This window comes from Lissotriton helveticus, chromosome 9, assembly GCF_964261635.1.
Source record: "Lissotriton helveticus chromosome 9, aLisHel1.1, whole genome shotgun sequence".
NCBI classification, from domain to species: Eukaryota; Metazoa; Chordata; class Amphibia; order Caudata; family Salamandridae; genus Lissotriton; species Lissotriton helveticus.
Genome location: NC_136070.1, coordinates 541,644,286 through 541,671,656, shown reverse-complemented (window position 1 = coordinate 541,671,656; position 27,371 = coordinate 541,644,286). Strand labels below are relative to the sequence as shown.

The window sequence follows — 27,371 nt, the reverse complement described above, 5'->3', positions numbered from 1 at the left end:
AGCTGCTGGGGCCACTGGCTCCAGCACCCACACCTTCTGTCCTGGCTGGTACACCGTCAGAACAGCCTTTTGGTCATGCCAAGCTTTTTGAAGTTCTTGGCTGGCCTCAAGGTTTTTAGATGCCTTTTCCATATACTCAGCCATCCTGGAGCGGAGACCAAGTACATAGTCCACTATGTTGGTTGCAGGCTTTTTGAGAGGTCTCTCCCATCCTTCCTTCACCAAACACAGGGGTCCTCTTACAGGATGCCCATACAGAAGCTCAAAAGGGCTGTAGCCAACCCCCTTCTGTGGGACCTCTCTGTAAGCAAACAAGAGGCAGGGGATCAGGACATCCCATCTTCTCCTAAGAGTTTCAGGTAGTCCATGAATCATCCCTTTGAGGGTCCTGTTGAATCTCTCAACAAGCCCATTGCATTGTGGATGATAGGGTGTGGTGAACTTGTAGTTCACACCACACTCTTTCCACATGGCAGTCAGATATCCTGACATGAAGTTTGTACCTCTGTCAGAAACGACCTCCTTTGGAAAACCCACTCTGGAGAACACTCCAACTAGGGCTCTTGCCACCACAGGGGCTGTGGTGGTCCTCAGGGGAATAGCTTCAGGATACCTGGTGGCATGGTCCACCACCACCAGTATAAACTTGTGCCCTGATGCTGTCTGGGGTTCCATTGGACCAACAATGTCAATCCCCACTCTTTCAAAGGGAACCCCCACCACAGGTAGTGGTATGAGGGGGGCCTTTGTTGTGCCACCTGACTTACCACTGGCTTGGCAAGTGACACAGGAGCGACAAAACTCCTTGGTATTCTCATTCATATGGGGCCAGTGAAAGTGTGAGACAAGCCTGTCCCAAGTCTTTGTCTGACCTAAGTGACCTGCAAGGGGAATCTCATGGGCCAAGGTGAGAAGGAAACCTCTCAGAGACAAGGGGATGACCAGCCTCCTGGTTGCACCAGGCTTGGGGTCTCTTGACTCAGAGTACAGGAGTCCATCTTCCCAGTATACCCTGTGGGCACCTGTGGCATTCCCTGCAGCCTCAGCAGCAGCCTGATGTCTGAGGGGTTCAAGGGAAGGGCAGCTCAACTGTTCCTTCCCCAGGTCTGCTCTGGAGGGTCCCCCTGAGCCCAGAAACTCAACTTGATCAAGTTCAAGCTCTTTAGGCTCAGTTTCCCTCAGCTCTTCCAGATCAGCCTCCTCAGAGACTTGATCCTCAACCTGGGGCAAGGGGGAAGGCAAAGCCTTACCCTTACTGCTCTTCTTCTTGGGAGGTGTCTGGTCCATCATTTCAGGATCCAGCACCTGTTCAGTGGGGCATTTTCTGGCCTGTGACCTAGTCACAGCAAGCACATGTGCTGGCAAGCCTAACATTTCCATGTGAGTCCTCTGCTCCACTTCTGACCACTGTGATGACTCCAAATCATTGCCCAACAAACAATCAACTGGGAGGTCTGAACTGACTACAACTTTCTTTTGTCCCTTCACTCCACCCCAGGAGAAAGCCACAATTGCCACACTATGACTAGTAGTGACATTGCTGGCATTGGTCACCAGGAAATCAGTACCTGGCATGATCTGTCCAGGGTCCACAAAGTTAGGTGTCACCATGGTGACACTGGCACAAGTGTCCCTATAGGCCTGAGCCATTTTGCCATTTATCAAAGGTGTCTGCCTGTATTTGCCCAAAGTATTGGGACTTATTTCAGGGGACATATCCACATCCCCTGTACAGACAAGGACAGCCTGAGTGAGTGTGCCAACTAAGTTGTCAGACCCCTCAGTACCCAAGGTTAACCCAACTAATGCCTTGGGAGGTACACTACCACTACTGACTGTACTAGGGGTTGCAGTTGCCTTAGGGGCTGTAGTGGCAGGAGTTTGTCCTCCTCTCTTGGTGCACTCACTAAACCAGTGAGATTTACTTTTGCAGTACTGGCACCACCTTTTTGACTGGCCTTCTTGAGTCTTCTTCTTCTGGGAAGCCTGACCCCCACCCTCTTTGGTTTGTTGGGGACCTGGTGAAGACTTCTGGTCATTTTGTTCACTCTTAACATTACCCTTCTGGTCTGCTTTCTTCTGACCACCCTGGTTCTGGTTCTGCTTGATCCTTGTCCTGACCCATTTGTCTGCCTTCTTTCCCAATTCTTGGGGAGAGGTCAGATCTGAATCAACAAGGTGCTGGTGCAGCAACTGGTTCTGACAATTGTTTAAAATTTGTTCTCTCATCATTAGATTATACAATCCTGTGTAATCTGTAACCTTGCTACCCAGCAACCAGCCCTCCAAAGCCTTAGTGGCACAATCCACAAAATCAGACCAGTCCTGAGACTGAGTTTTCTGGGTGTCTCTGAACAGCAACCTGTACTGCTCAGTGGTTAAACCAAACCCATCAACCAGTGTATTCTTCAGGACCTGGTAATTGTTAGCATCCTCTACTCTTGTAGTGAGGAGCTTATCTCTACCTTTACCATCAAAGGAGAGCCACAGTATAGCTGCCCACTGACTCTGGGGAATGCCCTGCACAGTGCAGGCCCTCTCCAGAGCAGCCATCCATTTCTGGATATCGTCCCCTTGCTTAAAGGGGGGCACTATTTTAGTCAGGTGTTTAGTATCTAAACCCTTCTCTCTATCTCTTGGGAGATTGCTGCCACCAGTGGGAGCTAGCCCACTCATCTGCTGCTCTCTAGCAAAGGCAAGCTTCTCTTTGGCCAGGGCAAGTTCTTCCCTTTCAATCCTCAGTTCAGCTTGTCTCATTCTAGCTTCATGCTCTTTTCTCTGAGGGGAAGTAAATCTCCTCTGTGGAGGATTCCTTCTCCCCTGAGAAGAGGCATTAGAGTGCAGAGATCTATTGGAGTCCCTAGAAAGAGATCTATCTCTCCTAACTCCAAGGTTAGGCCCACTTCGGGTTAGTACTGGGGGTCCCCCAGATCCTAGCCCAAGTAAGTCTAAGTTGGCCCTGGTTAGCCTTCTGACTACCTCAAGACCTTTGTCTACCTCATCCCCAGAGAGTTCCTCTTGATCCTCCTCCTCAACTGCTGTAGCAATGTTGGGGAGGTCTGGATCCCCAGAGGTTCCCTCTAAGGCTGGCATGTTCTCATGTAACTGAGAAAGCTTTCTGGCATCATATGTCTCTAAGAGACCTATCAGAAAGGGAATGGTGGGGTTAGACCCCTGCTTCAGTTTTCTGGAGACACAGATTTGTCTCATCTCCTGGAAACTGAGAGCTGCATATCTTGAAGTGACCTGTGGAGGGTCAACACTGACCAGGGGAGTCTCAGTAGAATCTCCCTGGGTAGACATGCTTTTCTAGTGAGGTGTAAGTGGTGCACTTACCTACACTATATGTTTGCCTACTGATCCCTTGCTAGAGTTGTAGTTTAGGGTGTGCTAGGCCCTAGGAGCTACAACAGCTGGTTCAGTAGAACTCAGAGTATTCTAAGCTAAGTTATATGTACCTTCAGTACTTATGTGATCTTTCACAAGATATTCTTAGGGCATGTGTGGTAAAACAACAGCAAGCTCAAATCCCAACCGCTGCTCACCAATGTGAGAAGTTGGCCTGATGTGCAGTGTTCACTATTCTAGTGATCACTATATATCAGTCCAAACAACCCTTATTGATGATTGGTTGTAAGTCAACCTTATAGACCAGCTATCCTAGTAGCATGGATACGAGCAGTCTAAGGCTAAGACTCTAGAGGGCGTGTTAAGCCAGCTGTTTTACCATCACATTACCCCTTGAACACCCAGTGAAAGGACACCACACAAGTGTTATGAAAATAAACAGTGTATTTATTAGAATCACAACAACCCTGTACTCTTTATGAGGACAGGGTGCTAGGCACACAACAAAACTCTTACGAAAATACTTAAGTTAGCACGTTATACACAAATGCCCGAGGGGCACGAAAAACCATATACTTAAAAAGTGGAATGCGAAATTACTAGCAGGTAAGTACAGTACTAATAGGCTTTGGAATCGCTAGGACTTGACTAGGGAATCGTTAGATTACTTCTAGGAGACCTAGGGGACTCGGGTGCAGAGTGTGCACTCTCACGCGGGATGCGGGACAAAGTCTATGGAGGCTAGTAAAGGCAAAGTTAGTGTTCACGGGCGAACCCGACCTGGTAGGAAGAAAACGACAGTGGATCCTGACCCTAGGATAGTGAGGCTATGCTGGGACACCGAAGTGCCGAAGTTACCTAGCCCAGGGGCTGCAGCTGCATAGGTCTGAAAAGACGTCGGGGATCTCGTCGCCGGACCAGGAGCCTGGAAGAAGGAAGTTGCTGGCAGGCGACCAGTGAAGAAAAGTTCGATGGATCCAAGCCTGGATCAAGGAAGAAGAAACCTGAAAGCAGAGGGGACCAAGTTCTTGAATCACTAGCCAGTGATTAAGTGGGCACCAGGATGGCACCGGGCGAAGTCACCTCGACTAGGTGAGTGGGCGACGCTGGCTCTGCAGATCTCACGGACCAGGAGGCGTTGTCGGCGACCAGGATGGAGAGGCGAGCTGTCCCACGATGGATGAAGCTGTCGGCGTCGAAGTTACCCAGGATTGGGCAACAAGCCTTGGCTAATTCAAGCCCACGCGGTGGACTCAAAATGGCGTCTTGAGTGGACCAGGAGGGTCCGGGGTGCTCCGCTTTTGGAAGGGAGCAAGGGCCAGCCTGGAGCAACCAGACCAGCAGCAGAAATGTCGTCGGGCGTCGTTCAGAAGGCCACAAGCCAGCGGGCTAGTAGCCAAACAACGCGGTGAGCAGCAAAAAGCAGAAGGGCCCCACGCAGATCGTGGAGATGCTGGGAGGCTGCACTTCAGTGCTGGAGCTGCTCAGGGTCGGGGCTTCTTGGACCCCAAAGCACTCACCAGGAAATTACTCGGCGGGCTTGCTGGAAAGAAGTCGTGCAGTCTTGAAGATGGCCGGTCCCTCGAGGTCTCGTCACACCCACGAATCTCAGCGTGACTGATGATGCAGGTAGAGGTCAGAGGTGCCAGGGAAGCCGGTTCTCGTCGAGCTGGGCAGTCTTGATCCGGAGGAGAGACTTGCAGCAGACCGCAGTGTTCTTAAGATGGTGCCTGCGGATGCAGGGTGACTACTCCTTAGTCACAAGGGAGAAATCTTAGGAAGAAGTCTTGAGTTCCTTTCGTGGAAAGTAGTTTCAGGATTCAAAGATGATCTGATTTGGAAGGGGGCCAGTTCCTACCTTTATCCTGTAAAAAGGGGGCTGGCACGCGACTAAGTCCTGCCCTAGGGGTGGGACTAGGAGGGGGGTGGTTACACCCACTTCCTTGGCGGGCTTTTCCCCAGCACAGGGTCTGGAGTGACCCTGGAACTGGTTCCAGCCAGCCTATGCACAGTGAGCACCGGGGTGCCACTTGCAGTCACCTTCCTCTAAAGCCCTGCCTACCTACAATACACAAAACCCTGTCTGGGACGGTGCTGGCACCGCCCCTGGCAGGAAACCCTTTGTCCTTATCTCCTGCTCTGGTAGGACTCCCAGCAGCAGGAGGGCAGACTTGTGTCTCGGTGGCAGCATCCATTTTGTGGATGCTAAGGCTCTGTCTGACTTTTAACCGGGTTATAGGTTACATGCATGTCGTGTCCCTCTAGAAGGGTGGAATGCTAACCCCGTCGCCAGAATTGGCGAGTGGTTAGTATTCCAATTCGTATGACACCTTACTCGACATGTTTTGATAAAGCGATACCAGAGTTGGCATTTAACCGCGAGGATTATAATGCACTTAAGAGTATATGGTATGCGATATCATGGAAACGGCTAAGGGATGGGTCCCGAAAGCCGCAGACAGGCTCAGCTCATGCCAGAGCACCATCTCACACGATTCCAAGCACTCTGCCTTCAGGATTGTTAAGGCCTGCCATAGGAGTGACTGATAGGAGATCTGTGTGTCCATTTTAGGGTTAGATATAGGTATACTATATCTAAAGCAAAGGGTGAGTACACCACCTTGCCCCAGCTGTCGTGCAGCCAGTTGTGTCAGTTTTAGTTAGTCAATCCAGGGGTGGCATAATACATGCTTCAGCCCCTGGGAGACTTCTGGGTGCACCTCAGCCCTGGGTACAGGGACTTGGAGAGGGCCCAGTGCCAATTCAGTACCTGAGTACAATTTGGATAGAGAGAACAGCTAGGCTGTGGGTCTGATTAGCAGGCCCACAGCCAGGGAAAGTCGTAAACCAGTGCAGCAAAAAGCAAAAATCTGGGTGATCATAGAATTGCAGACCCTACTCTCCTACATCCACCTACTCAGTCTAGTTTAGATCCAACAAAACAGGGGAAAGTGAAAGCTAAATGTCCAGTAATAGCTCCTCAAATGGCCCAACCAGGTCCTTGTAGCAAGTCGACTCTAGCTGCGAAGGCTCCTATTGTGCAATCAAAGCTCATTGCACCATCAGTCCCTCCCCATTTAAACTCTGACATAGGCTTGGCCACGACCAGATTAGCCACTGTCCCGTCCCAGATTCCCCAGGTCTTGCGAAAGATTCTGACTTAGCTGCCAATAAAAAACAGGCACCCCTACCACCTAAAACACCTGGATTAAAACCCTCGGGGTGGAAAAAAGGGGACCACGGCCAAGACGCCCCATCCATCTTCCACCTGAGGCATCACCCTATACGGTCATCCTTACCGGTGTTCCAGAACTACCGGATGGTAACGATGAACCTTCTTGGTCCCTTAAAAACAAGGTTTTGCAGTGGCTTAGTTTAAATAGGCCTTTACAGCCCCGCCACTCAAACAGAATTTCCATAGTCCGCAAAGTAACTTGGATAGGGGATGAACGTAAATCAATACAAGGTGATTGCATTATAGTGAACTGTGAAGATCCTTCCAAAGTCGACTATATTTGCTCCTGGCCAACATTGGAAAAAAGGGGGCGAATTGATGCCCAACGCCTCTCCTTTTTTTACCCTCCAGTGAACACCTACCAATACCTCCCCACTCCAAATTGGCAACAACCATCTGACGGGCATTGGAATCACGTGGGCCACAGATATAGTAACAGGAGTAGAGAATGGCAGACACAGTTCTGGTACCCAGGCAGGACCCATTTTCCTACGGAGGGTTGGCAAGGTTTTCCAATCAGGAATCGTTATGACTGCTTGGAAACCGTAGATTGACCAACAATGAATGCAACTAGTGTGAATCAGGCCTCTAGAGTTTCTGGCGGTCCTCCTAGCCCCGAAACACAATCAAGTCTGCCAGAATGTCAAACCCTCTCACAATTAACAACGTCCATCCATAAAGCTAACAAGGACAGAACTACACTAGTACTTTCTTCTGCCCTTCTTAACAAAACGTTGGATGGACCCCCGGAGGCTTCCATCCGAACAAATGCTCTAAAATTCCCGAAGATTAAGGACCCTGTTAATAACAATAAGTCAGGGACTGTGGCCTTAACGGTGTGCCCGCTCACGCGTGCTACCGATTGTTTGTTATCTGAAATTCTACCACCCCAGCCAAATGCCAATCTCCATTCCATAAATCTGAACTTTTCAATCATGTATTGGAATGTTGCAGGTTTACGTGCCAAGGTGTCTTTACAGCCATGGTTGGACACGATAGCCGAACATCAGATAGTTTGCCTTCAAGAAGCATGGTCAACTATCCCACATCATTTAGCGGGCTACAAAACATTCTACATTCCGGCCAGTCAGGGTGTCCTGGGTAGACCTAAGGGAGGACTGGCAGTCTATGTAGCCAATACCTTGTCTCCCCTAACGATATGCAGGTCCAAAGAAGACCCGAGCTATCAAATTCTGCAGCTAAAATTCAGTAAAAATAGTACTTATTTTTTAGTTAAGTTTTATAACAATCTTGGAACAACGGATTGTATGAAAATTCTTAATGATATTACCACTTTTTTAGCAACCGCGCGTAATGAGTTTCAGACAACCCCAGCATACGTGGTCTGGGGTGGGGATTTTAATCTTCCACTATGCAATAACTATAAAAACGGAAACTGTGGCTTACTAGATGAACATGGTAGTCCATTGCCCCATTTTGCGCACACTATTTGCGGAAACATATTAAATGAGTCCTTTTTTTCATTAGAGCTTGATTTTGTTAACGACTTAGTGGATCCTTCATCGGACTTTTTACCAACTTTTCATGGTAGGGGATGTTCCACCACAATCGATTATATCATGTCTTCTCACAGTTTGTAGGGTCAAGTGGCAAATTTTCATACTGGGCCTGATGTTAGTAGCGACCATTTTCCCATCAGCGTTACAGTTGCCCCTAAAAATGTGTCTTTGCACTCTAACACCATTAGCCAGCTAACACAAAGCTCATTAACCGTGAACAAGGTGAATGGTTTCACAGTTAAATGGGCAAAGGTGGACCCAGCCAAAATCACCGAGAGGGTTCTCGTAAAAGCTAGACCTTGGGTTCTTGACTGCTTAAATCCAGACTCTTCTCCACAAACAATCATGGCCAGTTTTCAGAAAATCTTGGAGGTAATTAGAGAGGAGTTTACAGCCAAGCACAAAAACAAAAAGTGTACTACTGAGAGATGGTTCAACACGAAGTGTCGAAAGGCTCTTTCAAATCTAAAGGCAACCCTCTGCAGATCTACGAGGGATATCTCGGAAATTTCCAGCTTAAGGAAACTCTATAACCTAGCCAGAGCAGAACGTAAGAGAGAAATCAAGCAAAATCTCTGGGCACAATCACACGACAGTTGCCATAGGAAGGACAGCGCCCTCTTTTGGCAAGTTATTAGATCACCTTTCCTGGCCGATTCATCAGCAGGACAGCACCTAGATGTTGCGGTAACAGCCAATGAATGGGTCGACCATTTCTCTAAAATCTTTGGGAATTCTCAACTAGATCCTTCAGGTGAAGATCAGAGCGGAACCAGCAAGGCGGAGAGAAACTGTTACCCGATTAACACCCACTTCAACCACGTAGAGGTCGCGAAAGCTCTTAAAGCGTCTAAACCCGGCAAAGCACCCGGACCCGACGGTGTCCCGCTGGACTTCTTTCTTCACAACCTTGAGCTTTGGTCTCCACTTTTCACCCAGGTGTTGGCTGCAGCTGCAACAACTGGGTTGATAGATTCATGGTCGACATCAATCCTGCTCCCCATCTTTAAAAAAGGTAATCGTAACGACCCTGCCTGCTACAGGCCCATCTCCCTTCTGGACTCCATGGGCAAGGTTGCGGGTCGGGTGGTCTTGGATCGACTTCAAGTCTGGGCCCAGACCAATAACATCATGACCGACCTGCAATATGGTTTCCAGAAGGGTCTTGGGACTGTGGACCAGGCTTTGAACCTTGCCCTCTTGATGGGGAAGTATGCAGGCGCCAAAGGAGGTAACATTTTTCTTGTGTACGTTGACCTCAGTGCAGCGTTCGACTGTGTCCTGCACTCCAAACTCTGGGCTATTCTTAGTGACCTCGGGGTGGACCCAGCCCTTATTGTTTTCCTCCGAGAACTGTATTCCGACGCAACGGCTTGTGTCAGATTTGGAGTTAACGGCGATCTCTCACCCTCTTTTTCAATCGGAAAGGGTGTAAGGTAGGGATGCATACTGGCTCCCTTCTTGTTCAACCTTTACACCAACGGTCTTGAGCTGACCATGCTAGAAGGGAGCCAGGATTTACCACAGATTAACCATCGCCCAATTCCAACATTGCTATACGCAGATGACTCGGTCATTCTTGCCAGAACGCTGAACCAATTACAAAAACAATTAAATAAATACTGCTCTTTTATGGGTTCTCTTGGCCTTAGAGTCAACATAAAAAAAACCTTCACTATGCATGTTGGCCCTAGGGTAAAGACTCCCAAACCAATTTTTGTCAGTAAAACAAAGCTGGAAATAACATCCGCCTATCCGTATTTAGGCATTTTTGTGGATGACTCTCTAAGCTGGCGACAGGCCGCGGCCAGCAGAAAACTTCTTTTTCAGAGTGCTACAACGGCCCTGGTTTCTTTTTCCAGGAAACTTGGCAAACCTGCTCCTTCTGAACTGCTCAAGATATACTACGCAAAATGCCATAGTGTGGCCACCTATGGCGCGGGAGTATGGGGGTATGGCCCAACAGATTCTATCCAGATAATAGAGAATGGGTTTGTTAAATACCTGCTGGCACTTCCACAAGGTGCCCCGAACTATGCTTCCCATAATGAGCTAGGCATGGATTACATCACTGATACCATACGATCCCAACCAATCCTTCTATGGCATCGCATATGGACAAAAGCTGAGTGCCATTTAACACGTTCTTTGATTAAAGACTGTATGGATCTAACAAATTGGCGAAGGATTCCATGGCTGGTTTACGTAGGTAATTTTTTCAGAGATCTTGGACGTAGCTCTTTCTTCGAGGATCCACCTAGCGTGGAGGACATTTCGAGAAGGGAGCTAAAAAAGATCTGTTTGAGTCACCTAAGAGAACTCCAAGGCTCAATTGAGATCTCAAAATCTTCCAATTCCCAAATTTGTGCAGTTCAGACTGTTAAAGGTATGCAACCCTATCTGTCATATTACCTGTCTAACCATGAGAAATACCTCCTGACAAGATTACGATTTTCGCTTAGTTTCCTTTCCCCAAATACAGAACTGGTCGAACTCTATCGCGAACTGTCCGTGTGACGGTGTATCTACCCAGTCAACAATCCATGTTATTTTCTTTTGTAAATTTGATAAATTACCTCGGAAAACCTGGATCCTACCACTTCTTCGTTTAATTGGTCAAAGGTCATGCTATCCAGCGTTTACCTCCTTACAGCTTTTGGACTCAGTACACTTCGCTAAGTGTATAGCTATTTTTTTTAAAACTACCATTAAGATACGTCATGCTCTTGATTGTTAAATGCCCACGTACCTTGAAATTGGAACTGTATTTATTATTTTATTTCCTTTTTTGTCTTATATCTTGTTATAAATGTTTTTTATCTATGTACTTTTTATGGTTTCAAACAAGTGGTAACCGAATAAAAGATTATGAAACTAAACTATTCCTCAGGCATAAGGTATCCCGTCGGTCTTGGTGCATACACTCTACCTCCTGCGCCAGGAAGTACCTTCTAAACCCCAACCTGCCACTGCTTCTATTTTGCTCTGGGTCAGAGTGGCTCCCCGCAACAGAGCTCAAATCAGAGAATGAAGAGGTTGTATGTTGTGCCACCACTGCGTTTGCTGAGCCAGTGGGCACCTGGGGCTGCTTGTGTGAGGCTTTGATGGCATCAAATTTCCAAGCAAACGTAAATATACGACCTTGTTCATAGTCATTTTTATCTCGTTGAAATTTAAAAGCTTTACGTTTTTTAATGACGTCTTCTTCTTTGCTTAGCCTCATTAGCATATCCTTTCTGAATTTGGCTCCTTCAGTACTTTCACCCAAATTGTTTATTCCCACTTCCAATTCATCTATTTTGGTTTGAAGCCCTATTCGGTTGCTTTCTGCATACTTGACCAATATAGTTACAAGTTTGCGTGATGATTCTAAATTGCACTCAGCCCAACCATTTAACATTTTGGGGTCCGGTTGCTCATAGCTCGGTGCTAGCATAATCCTAAGGCCACGTTGGATGCGCCCTACTTCTAAGTAACGACTTAGGGATCAGTGCTCCCACCACTTAGACTGTTCGCTTTTCATTCTCTTTTCAAGGCATTTATAAAGCTTTCTTAAATCTGTGACCCCCTCCGTTAACTCGGGTGTCTGTGCCGATGCAGTTGACCCCCCAGCCGGGGAATCATAAAATACATTCACAGCTGCCTCCTCCCTGCTTCTCAAGGCGTCCGCCGACATGCTGTTGCTTTAAATGTTGTCAGATATAATATCTCACCGGGAGACAGACTTACGTGTACAATATCGCAGTCCGCCACCCGCACACTTCTTCTCCGGGCCAAAATGCTTGCAAGCCCCCACTGCAGCAAGTACCTGAGCGTCTGGAGAATCAGCCGACTCTCAGCTCCAGTCTTAGTTTTCGATGTTGGGGCAGTCCGTGCGGTCTGGGGGCAAGAACAGCAACTCCACACCGGAACCTTCAAAATACTTCCGGATCACCGAAAGGTCTGCTTCCTGCTGATCTGCCGCGTTGGCAAAGAAGGGGTCAGCTCAATACCAGAGAAGCCGTTCCGGTATATTAGATGCTTGAAGAATCGTTCCCAGAAAAAAATGAATAGCAGACCCAGGAGTGCAGGTGAAGTTTTTTTATTTTTTATTTTTTTTATTTTCAAGTAACAACAGCCGGCATGACGCGTTTCAGCCTCAACGGAGGCCTTGATCATATGACGCCAAGAGAACAGGAAGGCTGGTTTGTTAAAGTGCAAGTGCAAAAAACCTGATGTATCTGATTGGTGGCAATAGTATTGAATAGACATAGAAAAAATTCTATCAATATATATATATACTAGCAGCCCGTCCCAACGTTGTCCGGGTATGAAATAGAATGTGTGTATTTGGCAAGGGCAATTTATTTTGAAATCTTGCAGTAGACAAAAAAATTTTTTTTCATTAGAATAGGGACGGAGAAGGGCCAGCTGCAGCCTTGGTTGATGTTAGCAGGCGCATGTAATTGGTGTAGTGATCCGCCGCCTGAGCCCGGCTACAGCCCTGGTTGATGTTAGCAGGCGCGTGTAATGTCGTTGAATGAGAGAGTTATCAGCCGCGGGTAAATCCGTTTAGTGAGAGAGTTCAGTGACAGCGAGTAGGAGAGGCTGCAGTATTTGTCCCCGCAGACACGCTCATTTGCGTGTTCCCCCGCTTGAGGCCCAGATGCAGGCCTGTTGGATGTTAGCAGGCGCATGTTCCCCCGCTTGAGGCCCAGCTGCAGCCCTGGTTGATGTTATCAGGCGCGTGTAATTAGTGTACTGATCCGCAGCCTGAGCCCGGCTAGAGCCCTGGTTGATGGTGGCAGCCGTGTCTAATTTCGTTGAATGAGAGAGTTCAATAACAGCTCGCAGGAGAGGCTGCAGCAATGTTACTTACCAGGCCTCCAGCTGAACGCGTTTGTCATGCCCCCAGCACACGGCCACAGGAGACGATCTTCTGATTAATGAACGACCCACATGGCATGAAGAGTGGAACGTAGCACACACCCCCAGTGTTTCTCACGCCCCCAGCGTGCCCCTTGATGCGGCGCAATTGCGTTCACATGGCATGAAGGCCGGACACATGCCCCCAGCGTTTCTCACGCCCCCAGCGTGCCCCTTGATGCTGCGCAGCAACGTAATTGCCGCTTGTATGTACGACTCACTTGGCATGAAGGGCGGACACATGCCCCCAGTGTTTGTCACGCCCCCAGCATTTGTCACGCCCCCAGCACACGCCCACAGCCCACGATGTGATGGCCGTACCACACGCCCCCAGCGTTAGTCACGCCCCCCAGCCCACGCCCACAGTACAACGCAGACATGCCCACAAGGGACTACTTTGCTGGCACGGTTCTTTTACCTTTTAAATGTATATGGTGTCCTACGGTACAATTGTATGTCTTGCACTGTATGATTGTGATGAACACCACTGTTTCTTGAAAAGTTAATAAAAACAATTTAAAAAAAAATAATGTATATGGTGGCCGTCTGCATAGCCTATGTCCTTCTGCTGCAACTGCCCTTTCCAACGCTGTGTTGGGTGTTGTGATTGGTGCTGTGGTTACTGCGATTACCCGCCTCAAATGTTTGGGCTCTCTCTTTATAATATTAGTATGGATATGGATATATATATATATATATATATATATATATGTTGGCATGACATGATTTCTACAATTTAGAGAGCTAAAGTAAACGAGTTTAATTTCGATTGAATTTAAATAATGTAAAAGTAGTTTTTGACTTTCCTTTTTTTTATACTAGTTCTGTGGCAGGCCTGAATTCTCCTGGCGTTTGATACGTGCCTATAGTGATATGGTTAGATTGTCAGATGATAAAGCTCGAGAAAAGTACATTATAGAAGGTAATATATTGATTCATGCATTTTACTATGTATATCACAGTTATTTGAGAGAATTTTTACGAGCGAAAATTTTGTTAATGTCGAATGCTAACATTTTAAACATTTTACACGTCTGTTTTTTCCCCCGTAGGTTTAGTCTACAGAGAAGTAAATATAAAGCTATGTCAATATAATTTCCTTGTGTTCTCTTCCAGGGGATCATCATCAGGTGTCATAAGCACTGAATTGCCCTGCCCATGTGCAGGATTCCAGAACAATTTCCTAAAATATATATAAACGTACATATGTGGAAGGCTTCACTAGAAAGGTGTGATTAAATAGAGAAAAGCTGTCATTACAGTCTATTAAAAGGTTACAATTGCCAAATGAATTTTTTTAATTCCAAAAACAGAAACATCCTATGCAACCTTTCATGAAAGGCAAATAAAGGAAATAAAGAGCTGTTTTAGAACATAGGCTATTTGGACTTGAAAGGAGAGCTGGCATTGTGAGGTTAAGGGCCTCACCCTTCCTCCTGTGTCCCATCATGCCCCATTGGTGACAGTTAGGTCTGTTCTCTACCCAGATCCTGGTAAAAGGACCCTGAAGCACTGAACTTGACTTTTTTGTTTATTTCCTTCTAGAAGCATTCTCCAACCTTTTCAAAACCATTTCACTCGATGACCTTATGGAACAGGAGTGTTTTTCACCTATTTCCTGGCAGGAATCATTTGATTTTCCAGTCAGAATGTCTTCTCTGTTTGTGAAATGCCATGCCTGCGGCAAGAAACAGCACAGGTAGACCATCACGACCTTTGCATAGTGTGCTTCCCAGATGGCCACCACACCGAAGACCGCAGACACTGCGAGAAGATATTGAGTAGGACTGTGAAGGACAGGCATAAAATTAAAGTGCATGGTTGTAGGAGGCTGGCTTAGTAGTTGGTGCACTCTTATTTAAGTGAAGCACCTTCCACTAATCCAGAGAACTCTTATGGTGATTTTAGTGGTCTTAGATAACCATAGAAAGCTCTGCAAGTGATAGCCGTGGAGAGCAGCCTTCAGGCTTAGTCCAGAAGAAGTGTTAAGCAGCTTGTTTTACCAGAACTAATCATAAAGTGTAGGTTAAACAAAAAAGAACCACTATTTAGTTTAAAAAAAATATTTATTATACACACTCACTAACACATTGGTATGTCCCCTACCTGGAGATATAAACACAATACACACAATATTTCAAAAGGAGAACAGGTTAGTAGCACAAATACACAGTGGTCTCCAGGGGGTGACCAAACCATATACTAATAAAGTGGAATGCAAACTGCGACTGAAGTCGAGACTTGACCCAGAAGATTCAGAAGAGCTGGGGACCCAAGGGACCGCCCGAGGTAAGTACCTAGGAACCTCACGGAGGCTGTGTGCAGAGTGGAAACACAGCTGCATACTCAATGGGTCTCAAGGTGGTGGTGTCAATGGAGTTGTCTACCTGTCAACTGTTTGAGCCAAGAGAGGGGCTTGTGGTGTGTCTGACTAGGGAAGTGAGGCCCTAACACGGTTGGTCTTAACTTCCTCAGACCACTGGCCACAACAAAGACTTTCTTCTCTATGACTGACCTATACTTATCCCTAGAAGTCAACCTTTTGCTGATTTCCGCTTCTCGTTGATCCTGTCTGACTGGAACAATGTATGGCCAGTGAAGGTGTGGGACGGTCTTGTCTCAGGTCTTGCTTTGCCCAACAGAGCCCCTTTGGAGATGTCACTTGCTAAGGGTAAGACAGATCCCTCAGATTGCTGAGGACTATCCAGCTGGCTAGTACTACTAGGCTTGGGGTCCTTAATATGTGGAGGAGGGAATTCCTCTTGACAGTGGGCCCTGTGAAGACATTTGACATCCCTGGCCTGTGCAGAACCAGGCTGACTGAGTCCTGTCAAAGATGGGCAGGATACCCGCTCCAGATTTGGAAGGCTCCACTATTTCAGTGGCTCTGTCAGGACAGGCCTCCTCTGGGGCAGTTTCTTCACAAGGGGCAGGATCAGTTCCCTAAGGAGGATGGCCCTCACCTAAGATCTGGGGGGAGGAAGCCTTTTCTTTTTCCACCTTGAGCTCTCTGCTGGAACTGGGTGGGCCATTCCTTCATGCTCCATAGCTCCAGGGCTTCTTAGTGGTTTGCCTTGTGCCTTAGGGTTCACACCAACCTGCTCAGGGAAGGCCTATCATTTTTAGAAGGGTTCTGAGTCCTACTTCACCCCAGGCTGAAATCTCTCGATCATTGCCAAGCAGGGAATCTACAGGCAGGTTGGGGAATACTGCCACCCTTTTAGGGCCAGTTACCCCTCCCCAGCTGAGATTGACTGTTGCCATGGGGTGATCTGTTCTAACACCATCCGTGTTGGTCACCTGGTACATGTATCCAGTTAGAAGATGGAAGGAGGACACAGGTTTTCCTGTCACCATGGTGACACTAGCCCCTGTGTCCCTACAGGCTACAACTTTCTAACCATTGATCAGAGGCTCCTGTATGTACTTGCCAAAGGTTTCGGAACTTACAATAATAGTGGCAAAACCCATGCCACCATCACATACTAAGGTGCCCTGAGTAGGGGGACTGGCTATGGCAGACTCCACCTCAGTACCCCATGAGAACCCAACTACCACTTGGAGTGCAACTACTAGGGGCACTAAGGGGGGTAGTGGTAGGAGTAGTAGCAGTGGTATCCTTGTTGCTGGCTGTTGGGGAAATGGGAATCCCTTGCCTTACGGGCTTTCTGTTTGCAGAGATAGCAATAGGGTTTCGTACCAGGGGAGGAAGAGGATTGGGATGAATGTATGACGTTACAACGCATACATTTACAATGCATGCCATTACAACTATTTTTTTAAAACTACATTTACAACGCATTCCATTACATCACATTATACCTTTACAACGCATACCATTACATTGCATTTAAGGTAAGTGTTGGATAGTGTAGGGGTAAAATTTACTATTCTGACTCCAGGGGGTGCACCAGTAGGTTAAGTGTTTTGCCTAGTGTAGGGGTAAAAATTACTATTCTAACTCCAAAGAATGCAACAGTAGGGTAAGTGTTGGTTACTCCAGTATTGGAGCTTTGATAGATTCACATGCCTGAACATTCCCCGTCGTCAAGACTGGAGTATCCGGTATATAAAAAAGCAATGCTTAGTTAGATAGCAAACTGAAAAGAGGCTTAGGCCCATTTCCCTTTTGCAACACATTACCTTCGTTATGTAAAAGAGACCAAATTTGTCCCTGAACAAATCAGAACCGCTCACCTTCTAGAACACTCCTCAGAGAACCTTTTGCCCCTCGGATTTTCTACCGCACGTTGTGCAAAGGAGTCTCCTTTGAGCTCTGCTCAAATTCTACTTTTTCTACTTGATTTGAGAACTTTTTTTCTGTGAATTTCATCTGAATATATACTATTCTTTGCTGCCTACTAGTTCATTCTTCTGCTAATGCCAGGAAAGGAGAAAAAAAAGTTTATTTAGAGCCTGTGCCTCCTGTTCCAAGAAGAGGCTCTACACGGATGACACTCATGCTGATTGTATTTACTGTCTTTATCCGAATCATCAAGCTAAAGACTGTAAGGTATGTCGTACCTTTTCAAGTAAAACCCTGAGGAATCGTGAAGGACGCCTTTTGATATGGCTTCAAAAGCTAAAGGCCAGAAAGGAGGTTATGTCCAGTGATAGTGATGAGGCATCTTCCTCTATATCTAGGAAATCTCAGAAGAGAAGAAGATCTCCTCATGCTCATTCCTCAAAGGAACGTCCTGAGAAGGCCCTCAAAAAGACCACTCAAGGGTCTTCTGGGCGCAGTCCCTCAAAATCTCCTCAGCCTAGAGAAAAGGAGAGTAAGGGACAAGCTTCGGGGGAAAAACCACCAAAAAAGACGAGTACTGAACCGTCAAAATCACCCCCTCAGGTCAAATAACCCTTCAGGAAGCCATCATCTATGCCTCCTGAGGTAAAATCTAAAAAACCTGCATCGTCGACCAGAAAATCTTCATCTTCGATGATGAAGGTCGAGGTAAAGTTAGTTTCCAAGAAGCCTTTATTGCCTGTGACAGTTGGTTCTCTGTCGGGGGTGTCATCGTTGACGATGGTTTCTGATAGATACATCTGCCGTGTGGATTCCTCACCTTGTGAATATCCCCCTTGCGTCAGCAACATTCGGAAATTCTTTTGTAGCTTCGCGCCGACGTGGATCCGGACGTCACAGAGGCACGGCATCGCACGCGACCCCGCTGACGTCACCGGCGCCTATAACAGGCCCACCCCGGCGTGATGACAGCAGTTCCCTTTTTTCCGCGTCGTCGACGCTAACGGTTTTCAGGGATCGTGTAGTAGCTTGCAGTAACTTTTTTACTATTTCCTTATATTTGTGTCTTTGTTCATTCTCTTCGGAATGTCGTCGAAGAAGACTGGGTTTAAAGCCTGCGGTGAATGTGGCAAGACCATGTCAATCACCGACCCTCATGAATGTTGTGTCTGGTGTTTGAGCTCCGACCATGATGTCGAGGACTGTTCCTGCTGCAAGAAGATGACTCCGAAGGCCTTGAGAGAGAGGGAGACAAAGCTCCTCGTGGTGAAACTCAAGAGCAAGAAAGCCAAGAAGTCATCGAAATCTTGATCTCGCCGATCGAGGTCGAAGTCGAGGTCGAGGTCTCGTTCGAGGTCGCACTCGGAGTCATCCTCGGCTCACGCTTCGAAGTCATCGAGGAAGAAGCACAGGAAGAGGACCCGTGAGTCACGTCATCGCTCTGGGAAGGACTCTGGCTCAAGACCGAAGTCCCAGGTCAAACTCATGGGTAAAGAAGTGGAGGTTTCGGAGTCTGAACACGAAGAGGCTTCGCATCCGGATTCTCCCGAACCTCAAGAACAGGTCCATTCTCCGATGCCAACCAATCCTTCTGGTCAGGAGGATGAAGGTGAGGAGCAGGGGGCTGGTGGAGCCAAAGTTCCGGCACCTGATGGTTCATCGACTCCGGTTCCGGCGCCCGAAGAAGAGGTCGACGTCGTATCGACTCAGCCTCCCCGGGAACATCCAAGAGGTCCATATCCTGAGTTTCCGACTCCAGGTCAGGATCCTACCCAGTTCCTGAACGCCATGTTTGGTGTATATTAAAGAGCGATGTTCCCGTCTGGTGCACCTGTTGGTCCCACGGGTCCTATGGCTTTTAACTTAGGGGTTCCACAGGCTTATGCCCCTGCACCCTTCATGCCTTTTATGCCGGCTCTACCACCGCATTGGCATTTTCCGACACCACCTGTGTCGTCGACACCGAAGCGCACAACGCCGGCTCCATCGACGCCGAACCCATCGACGCCGATACCCGCGACTCCGAGGCAAGATTCTGTCCGACCTCGTGTCGAGAGACCTCGTCCGACTTCGAGTTCGACGCCGGCACCGACCCCGTCGGAGTCGGTTCCGAATCCTTTGACTTCGGTTGGGAAAGAAAGGTCTCGGAGGAAGGCCCAGAGACTTCTAGAAGAGGAGAAATATGGGTATTCTGATACTGAAGAAGGGGAGTTGCAGGATTCTGAGGATCCCTTTGAAGACTTGTGCGAGGCCAGTGGGCTTGAGCTATCGCCTGAATGGGAGTTAGCTTCTGTATCAAATGTTCCATCTAAGGATGTGGTGCCTTACCACACTGTCATTAAGAAGGCAGCGAGTTTGCTAAACATTACTTTACCTACGGCTGATTATAAGCCTAATATTTTAACTGAGGTGCTTCATTCTCCCTCATCTGTGATCGAACCTATGTTGCCCTTCAACGAGGCATTGTCTGAACCTATCTATGAAGTCTGGAAAAAACCCTTATCTGCTCCTGCGGTTTCTAGAACGGTGGCGAGGAGGTATAGAGCTGCACCGGAGGATCCTGCATTTTTAACAACGCATCCTCTTTCTGAGAGTTTGGTAGTGCAGGCTGCCTGCTCTAAGAAATCTGCTGGAGCGTTTCCACAGGTTCCTGGAGACAAGGAATCCAGGAAACAGGACCAAAGTGCAAAAAAGGTTTTCTCGTCAGCCAGTATGGCATTAAAATCTACCAATGCTACGTGTCTGATGGGGAGATATATCCATGCTTTAATGGACTCTGTCAAACAGATTATTCCAAAGATTCCTGAGGAGGACAGGAAGGATTTTCAAGAAGTAGTCTCGGACACCCAAGCAGCTGCGAGACAGGTCATCCAGAGTGGTCTGGACACCGCAGACTCGGTGGCAAGAGTCATGGGTTCCTCTGTGGCTACTAGGAGAGCTGCTTGGCTCAAATCTTCAGAGTTTTCTGCTGATGTCCAGTCTGCGTTAATGGACTTGCCTTTCGATGGATCAGGTCTGTTTGGAAAGAAAGCTGATACTGCCTTGGAGCGTTTTAAGGACAGTAGGGCCACTGCAAAATCTTTGGGCCTTCAGTCCAGGGGTACTACCGGAAGACGCTTCAGGGGATTTGGCCGATCTTCCTTTCGATCTTATAGATCATCCCAGCAGCAGCCTCAGCAGCAGCAGAATACTCTGTACAAGTCGTACAGAGGCAGACAAAGATCCCGTCCTAGAGGTCGTCAAGCTTCCTCCTCCTCCTCCTCCTCCTCTCCTTCCCAACCCCCGGCCAACGCAGCAAAGCAGCCCTAGATCCGCCATTCCGGATCATGTGGGCCCAGTGGGGGGTCGGCTTACTCATTTTCTACAAGATTGGGAATTTATAACATCGGATCTTTGGGTTCTCAATCTTGTAGAGAATGGGTATGCTCTTCCTTTCCAGGAATTCCCTCCCAATTACCCTCCTTGCCAGGGTTACTGTTCGGAGGACCACCTGCTTCTCCTGCAGGAAGAAGTCCTGGCACTGTTCCGAAAGGGTGCGATAGAGGTGGTTCCAGAGCAGGAAAGGGGTCAGGGGTGCTACTCCCGGTATTTCCTGATCCCCAAAAAAGATGGCAGACTTCGGCCAATCCTGGACCTCAGGATTTTGAACCTTTACCTGAAGCAGGAAAAGTTCAAAATGCTCACTCTTGCACAGGTTCTTCAAGCGCTGTTGGAAGAGGACTGGATGGTGTCGATCGACTTGCAGGATGCGTATTTTCATATTCCCATCTTGAAGTCGCACAGAAAGTATCTCTCATGAAATACTCGCTCCGCACCCACGCTCCATCCCTACTACTCCAATTAGAAGCAGGGAGTTACTGCCAGACCCTGCACCTGGGTCACCTCAACCAGTGCATCTACAGGATCCTGTCACCACTGATGATGACCAAGAGGAGGAAGAGAAAACAGACCCTAACAAAGAATGGGATGAATACCATATTCCATCGCCTTCGTCTCCCTCACCAGTACCTATTGATTCTCCGCCGTAGGACGTCGGCGGGTTCCATAATTTGATGGAGAGAGTTGCAAAGAGGTTTGAGCTTCCGATGTCAATGACACAAACGGAGTGTTTCTTGTATGATTTTAAGGAACCATACCGGAAGTCAGTTCTGGCTATTCCGATTTTTAGCCATGTGTGGGAAGAAGGCTTGAAAGTCATGAAGACACCGGCGATAGTCACACCTGTGCTTGCCAGACTGGAAAAGAAATATAAAGCGCCTCTAGACTCTCAAGCTTGTTTAGTGGGCCATCCCATGCCGGATTTGATTATATCCCAAGCGGCACAACAGAAATCAAAAAATTCCTCAGCTCCTATTATAGCGCCTCCCGACATATAGGGTAGGCATTTGGATAATGCAGGAAAAAGATTTTCGTCCATCTCTGCTCTTCTAGTTAAAGTTGCTAATGCCCTTGGCATTCTGGGCAGATACGATAGGCAGATGTGGTGTGACCTGACACCTTACATAGACCTCATCCCTGAGGATAGTAGACAAGAGGTCAAAAAGATCCTTCAAGAGGGAGAAAGGACTTCGGCTGAAGCCATTGATTGCTCGATGGATATTGTGACCACGGGCTTCAGATCGCTTGGAGGAGCGGCTGTACTATGCCGTCAGGGATGGTTGAGAGCTACAGCTTTTAGACCAGAGGTCCAAAATAAGATTCTGGATCTTCCCTTCGATGGGGATGATTTGTTTGGAAAACATGTGGATGAGGCGCTTCAAAGTATCAAGAAGGATACAGGTACCACAAAGGCCCTAGTAACACTTCAGTACCTTTCGGGGGGCCCGAGGTAGAGGCCAATCATCATATAGAGGAGGATACCAACAGGACAGATACCCCTCTTATTTCACATCTTCTCAGCCATACCGTCAGCAGTATGGTTAATGACAGGCAGGGGGTTATACAAAATCTGCCCCTAGAGGAAGAGGAGGTCGTCAAGGAAAGGACAAATCCAGAAGACAATGACAACCTTCAGGATCCGCCTACATGTATTCCTTCCCCTCTACAAGTTCCCCATCATTGGCAAGAGATAACGACGGACCGATGGGTCCTCAATATAATACAATTCGGACATACTCTAGAGTTCCTTCAGTTTCCCCCTTGTACTCCTCAGACACTTCAAAAGGTCAAGCATCTATATCAGATGCGTCAAGAGATTCGGGCAATGTTCCGAAAGGGAGCAATAGAACCGGTGCCGATCTCCTAGAGAGGAAGGGGGTTTTAGTCCCGTTTTTTCCTGGTCCGAAAGAATGTTTTCCAATGGTGTCCTATTCTGATGGATACATCTGCCAGTGGATTCCTCACCTTGTGAATATCCCCCTGCGTCAGCAACGTTCGGAAATTCTTTCGTAGCTCTTCACGCCAACGTGGACGATGTCACAGAAGCACTGCATCGTGTGCGGCTCCGCTGACGTCACCGACTCCATAATAGACCTATGTCACCGACTCCATAATAGGCCTACGTCGGCGTGATGATATCAGTTCCCTTTTTTCCGCGTTGTCAACACTAACGGGTTCTTTAGGGATCCTCGGTAGCTCTATTGTTACAGTGTTACTGTCGAGAATTTTCAGTGTTTTCTTGTAGCTCTTTCAAGATGTCATTGAAGAAAACTGAATTCAAGCCCTGCGGAGAGTGCGGTAAAATGATGTCGATTACGGATCCGCATGAAGGTTGTGCTTATCATCTGACCACGACGTCCAGGGCTGTCCTAGTTGAAAGAAAATGAACCCGAAGGCTTTGCGAGAGAGAGGCTAAACTTCTGGTCGCAAAGTTAAAAGGCAAGAAGGAGAAGAAAAGATCGTAGTCTCGCTCCAGGCGTTCGAGGTCTCGCTCAAGGTCGAGGTCGGCTTCAAGGTCATCTTCGGGACATGCTTCTCTTTCGAAAAAGAAGCATAAGAATAGGAGGCATGGATCTCGACATCAATCGGAGAAGGAGCCGGACTGGAAGTCGAAGTCGAAGTCTCCAAGTCGTCGACATCAGAGGGATTATGTTTCTCTTTCACCTGCTGTACTGGATCCGGAAGGTGAGCAATCACCTGTTGGTTCACCGGAGCAGTCACCAGCTCGAGTATCGAATCCATCTCCGACGTCAATTCATTCTCGAGAGGAGGAAGAGGTTCCCTATCCTGAGGTTTTGATGACTCTGGTCCCTCGTCCCGAAGCACAAGTTGACCCGAATCCGGTGCCTCCTGAGGAGCAGCCTCTGGGGTCATACCCTCCTTTTCAGGGCCCAAGACAAGACCCGTCGCATTATTTAAATGGGATGTATGGGGTGTTCTCGAGAGCCATGTACCCCTCTGGAGAACCGGTTGGTCCCATGGGTTCGATGGCCTTTAATCTTGGAGTCCCACAGACGTATGCTCTGGCTCCGTTCATGCCTTTCATGCCGACACCGCCTCCGACTTGGCATCTCTCGGCGCCGCCGAGGTCTTCCACGCCCATGCCTTCGTCACCGCGCCAGTTCCTATTCGAACTCGTTCGCTACGGCCTGGTCCTTTGGCACCTAGTTCGACGCCGGCACCGGTTACATCGGAGTCGGTTGCGGATCCGCCGACGCCGATCCCGAAGGAGAGGTCGAGAAGGGAGGCACAACGGCTTCTATCTAGAGGAACAAAGATACAGAGAAGTGGAGATGGAAGAAGGCGAGCTGCAGGAATCTGAAGATTTCTTTGATGATGTGAGGGAGGCTAGTGGCTTGGAACTTTCTCCAGATTGGGAGTTATCCTCTGTTCCGGATGCTCCATCAAAAGATGTGGCTCCATATCATGGGGTCATCAAGAAAGCAGCTGAACTTTTGAATTTAAATCTGCCCACTGCGGAATTTAAATCAAATATTTTAACAGAAGTTCTCCACTATCCATCTTCAGTGATAGAGCCTCTGCTTCCTTTCAATGAGGCGTTGACAGAGCCAATCTTGGAGGTGTGGCATAAGCCTTTTACGGCTCCAGCAGTGTCGAAAGCTGTCGCGAGGAGATATAGGGTGGCTCCTGGAGACCCGGACTTCTTATCTTCTCATCCTTTGCCCGAGAGCTTGGTGGTACAGGCAGCATGCTCCAAGAAATCTGCAGGAGCTTTCTCTCAGGTGCCTGGCGATAAAGAGTCTAAAAAGCAAGATCAGTCGGCAAAGAATGTATTTTCTTCAGCTAATGGCTCTTAAGTTAACGAATGCCACTTGCCTTTTAGGGCGTTACATCCATGCTCTGATAGACTATGTGAAGCAATTGGTCCCTAAAATTCCTGAGGAGGACAAGCAGAATTTTAATGAAGTACTTATTGACACTCAAGCTGCTGCTCGCCAAGTCATCTAGAGTGGTTTGGACACGGCTGACTCTGTGGCGAGCATTATGGGCTCATCTATTGCCACCAAGAGGGCAGCCTGGCTAAAGTCCTCTGAATTTTCTGCTGATGTCTAAACTACCTTGGTAGATCTGCCATTTGATCATTTGATGGCTTGGGCCTTTTTGGGAAAAAGGCGGATGCTCAGTTGGAAAGATTCAAAGATAGCAGAGCAACAGCTAGATCTTGGGTCTCCAGTCCAGAGGATCTGTGGGTAAGAGATACATGGGGATTCGGAAGGTCTTCCTTTTGTTCTTACAGGAAACCTCAGCAACCGCAGCAATCGCAGAATCCTCTGTACAAGTCGTACAGAGGCAGACAAAGGGCTTGGCCTTGAGGACGTCAAGTTTCCTCCTCCTCCTCCTCCTCTTCCCATCCCCCCCAACCTCAGAAAAGCAGCCCTAGATCCGCCATTCCGTCATGTTAAACTTTAACTCATATTCGACTTAAAGACCCACTTGTTCCCAAGGGTAATGTAGCTTATTTAACCGATGGTTTGGATCGGTCTCAGCGCCAGGATGCCCTTTGGGTGACAGCTGCGCTTAACAAGCAATAAAATACATACATACATACATACATGTTGGTCCTGTAGGGGATCGGCTTACCCATTTTCTACGGGAATTTGGAATCGGTCACATCGGACCTTTGGGCTCTCAATCTCGTGGAGAATGGGTATGCTCTTCCATTTCGGGAATTCCCTCTGAATTGCCAAGGTTTTTGCTCGGAGCACCACCTGCTTCTCCTGCAGGAAGAAGTCCTGGCGTTACTAAGAAAAGGTGCGATAGAGGTGGTTCCGGAGCAGGAAAGGGGTCAGGGATGCTACTCCCGGTATTTTCTGATACTCAAGAAGGATGGCAGACTTCGTCCAATCTTGGACCTCAGGATCTTGAACCTCTATCTGAAACAGGAGAAGTTCAAGATGCTCACCCTTGCGCAGGTTCTTCAAGCGCTGCTGTAAGAGGACTGAATGGTGTCGATCGACTTGCAGGATGCGTATTTTCATATTCCCATCCTGAAGTCGCACAGTAAGTATCTCTGTTTCACGGTGGGGTCGCAACATTCCCAGTTTGCGGTCCTTCTATTTGGTCTTACTACTGTGCCTCGAGTCTTCACCAAGGTGATGGCTGTGGTGGCAGCACATCTCAGAAGGTCAGGGATACCAGTATTCCCTTATTTGGACGATTGGCTGATCAAAGCAGAATCTCCAGAGAAGGTGCACCATCATCTGCAATGCACAACTCAGTTGCTGTACAGATTGGGCTTTTCGATAAATGTGCCTAAATCTCACCTTGTGCCCTACCAGCGCAACCTGTTCATAGGTGCAGTACTGGATACAACTGTGTGTCGGGCATTCCCTCCTCCTCAAAGGATTCTCGACATACAGGAAATGATTCCTTTATTTTTCAATGGAGTGGTCGTTCCAGTCCTAAAGGTCCTTCGTCTGCTCGGTCTGATGGCTTCCTGCATTCTGTTGGTCAACCATGCACGCTGTCAGATGAGGGCACTCCAGTGGTGCCTCTGCAGGCAGTGGTATCAGCACAACGGGGATCTCAGGGAGTCAGTGAGGATCTCCAGAGAAGCTGCGGCGGATCTATCTTGGTGGAGTGTGGAAGGCAATCTGTCTCAAGGAAAGCATTTTCATATACCTCCATCTGTGGCCACAATGATAACGGATGCATCCACTCTAGGGTGGGGTGCTCATCTGGGGGATCTGGAGATCAAGGGTCTTTGGTCTCCAGAGGAAAGGTTGCTTCACATCAACCTTCTGAAGTTACGGGTGATACGTCTGGTGCTCAAGGCCTTCCTCCTCTCCCTTCGCGGTCGGTCGGTTCAAGTCCTGACGGACAACACCACTGTGATGTGGTATGTCAACAAGCAGGGAGAAGTAGGGTTGCAGTGTCTCTGCAGAGAAGCTCTGCGTCTCTGGTCCTGGGTTCAGGACCATCAGATTTGTCTGTTGGCAAATCATCTGGCCGGAGTTCTGAACATGTGTGCAGACAGTCTCAGTCGGCAGTTCTCAGTCGACCACAAGTGGAGGCTTCATCCGGAGGTGGTTCGTCACGTCTTTTGGACGTGGGGAATTCCTCAGGTGGACCTGTTCGCCACTCACAAGAATGCTCACTGCACGTCATTCTGCAGTCTCCAGTATCCTCTGCAGGGAGCTTGGGGGATGTGTTTCAGTTGAGTTGGGGTTCACAACTCCTTTACGTGTTTCCTCCCATACCCTTGATTCCTCGGGTTCTGAGGAAGATTCGCCAAGACCGGGCCCAAGTAATATTGATCGCCCCAGATTGGCCAAGAAGCTTGTGGTACACAGATCTTCTCCACCTCTCCTCGTGCCCTCCGCTCCGTCTACCTCTCAGGGCTGACCTCCTCTCTCAGATGGAGGGGCAGGTTCTACACCCCCACCTTCAGACCTTACACCTTCATGCCTGGAGATTGAACGGGGCAACCTGAATTCTTTTTCTCTCCCACATGATGTGGTAGATGTCATTTTATTGGCCAGGCGTTATTCCTCCACTCTACTCTTATAGGTGGTCCAAATTTGTTTCATGGTGTGGGGAGAAGTCCATTGACCCTTCGATGGCTTGGTTGTCTGACATTCTTCAGTTTGCTCTTTCTTTATCTCAGCAAGGTTTGGCTGTGGCTACAGTCAAAGGGTATCTATCGGCATTGTCGGCATTCCTTTGCCTACCAGACCAGCAGTCCTTATTCAAATCACCTATTGTTTTAGGGTTTTTA

The 27,371-nt window shown here is 48.1% G+C and overlaps 1 protein-coding gene across 11 annotated transcripts in view; it reads left to right on the top strand.

Annotated features, from left to right (window-relative positions):
• LOC144781519 (uncharacterized) overlaps positions 1-27,371 on the top strand; it is a 2,047,367-nt gene that overhangs the window by 1,056,694 nt on the left and 963,302 nt on the right. For all 11 annotated transcript variants that reach the window (XR_013601003.1, XR_013601004.1, XM_078660419.1 and 8 more), the window contains one exon: positions 13,831-13,930. Coding sequence is in view for 9 of the 11 variants with exons in the window: in XM_078660419.1 (XP_078516545.1) it covers positions 13,831-13,930 (100 nt within the window). In the remaining 2 variants the exon portion in view is untranslated. The remainder of the gene's footprint in view (positions 1-13,830; positions 13,931-27,371) is intronic.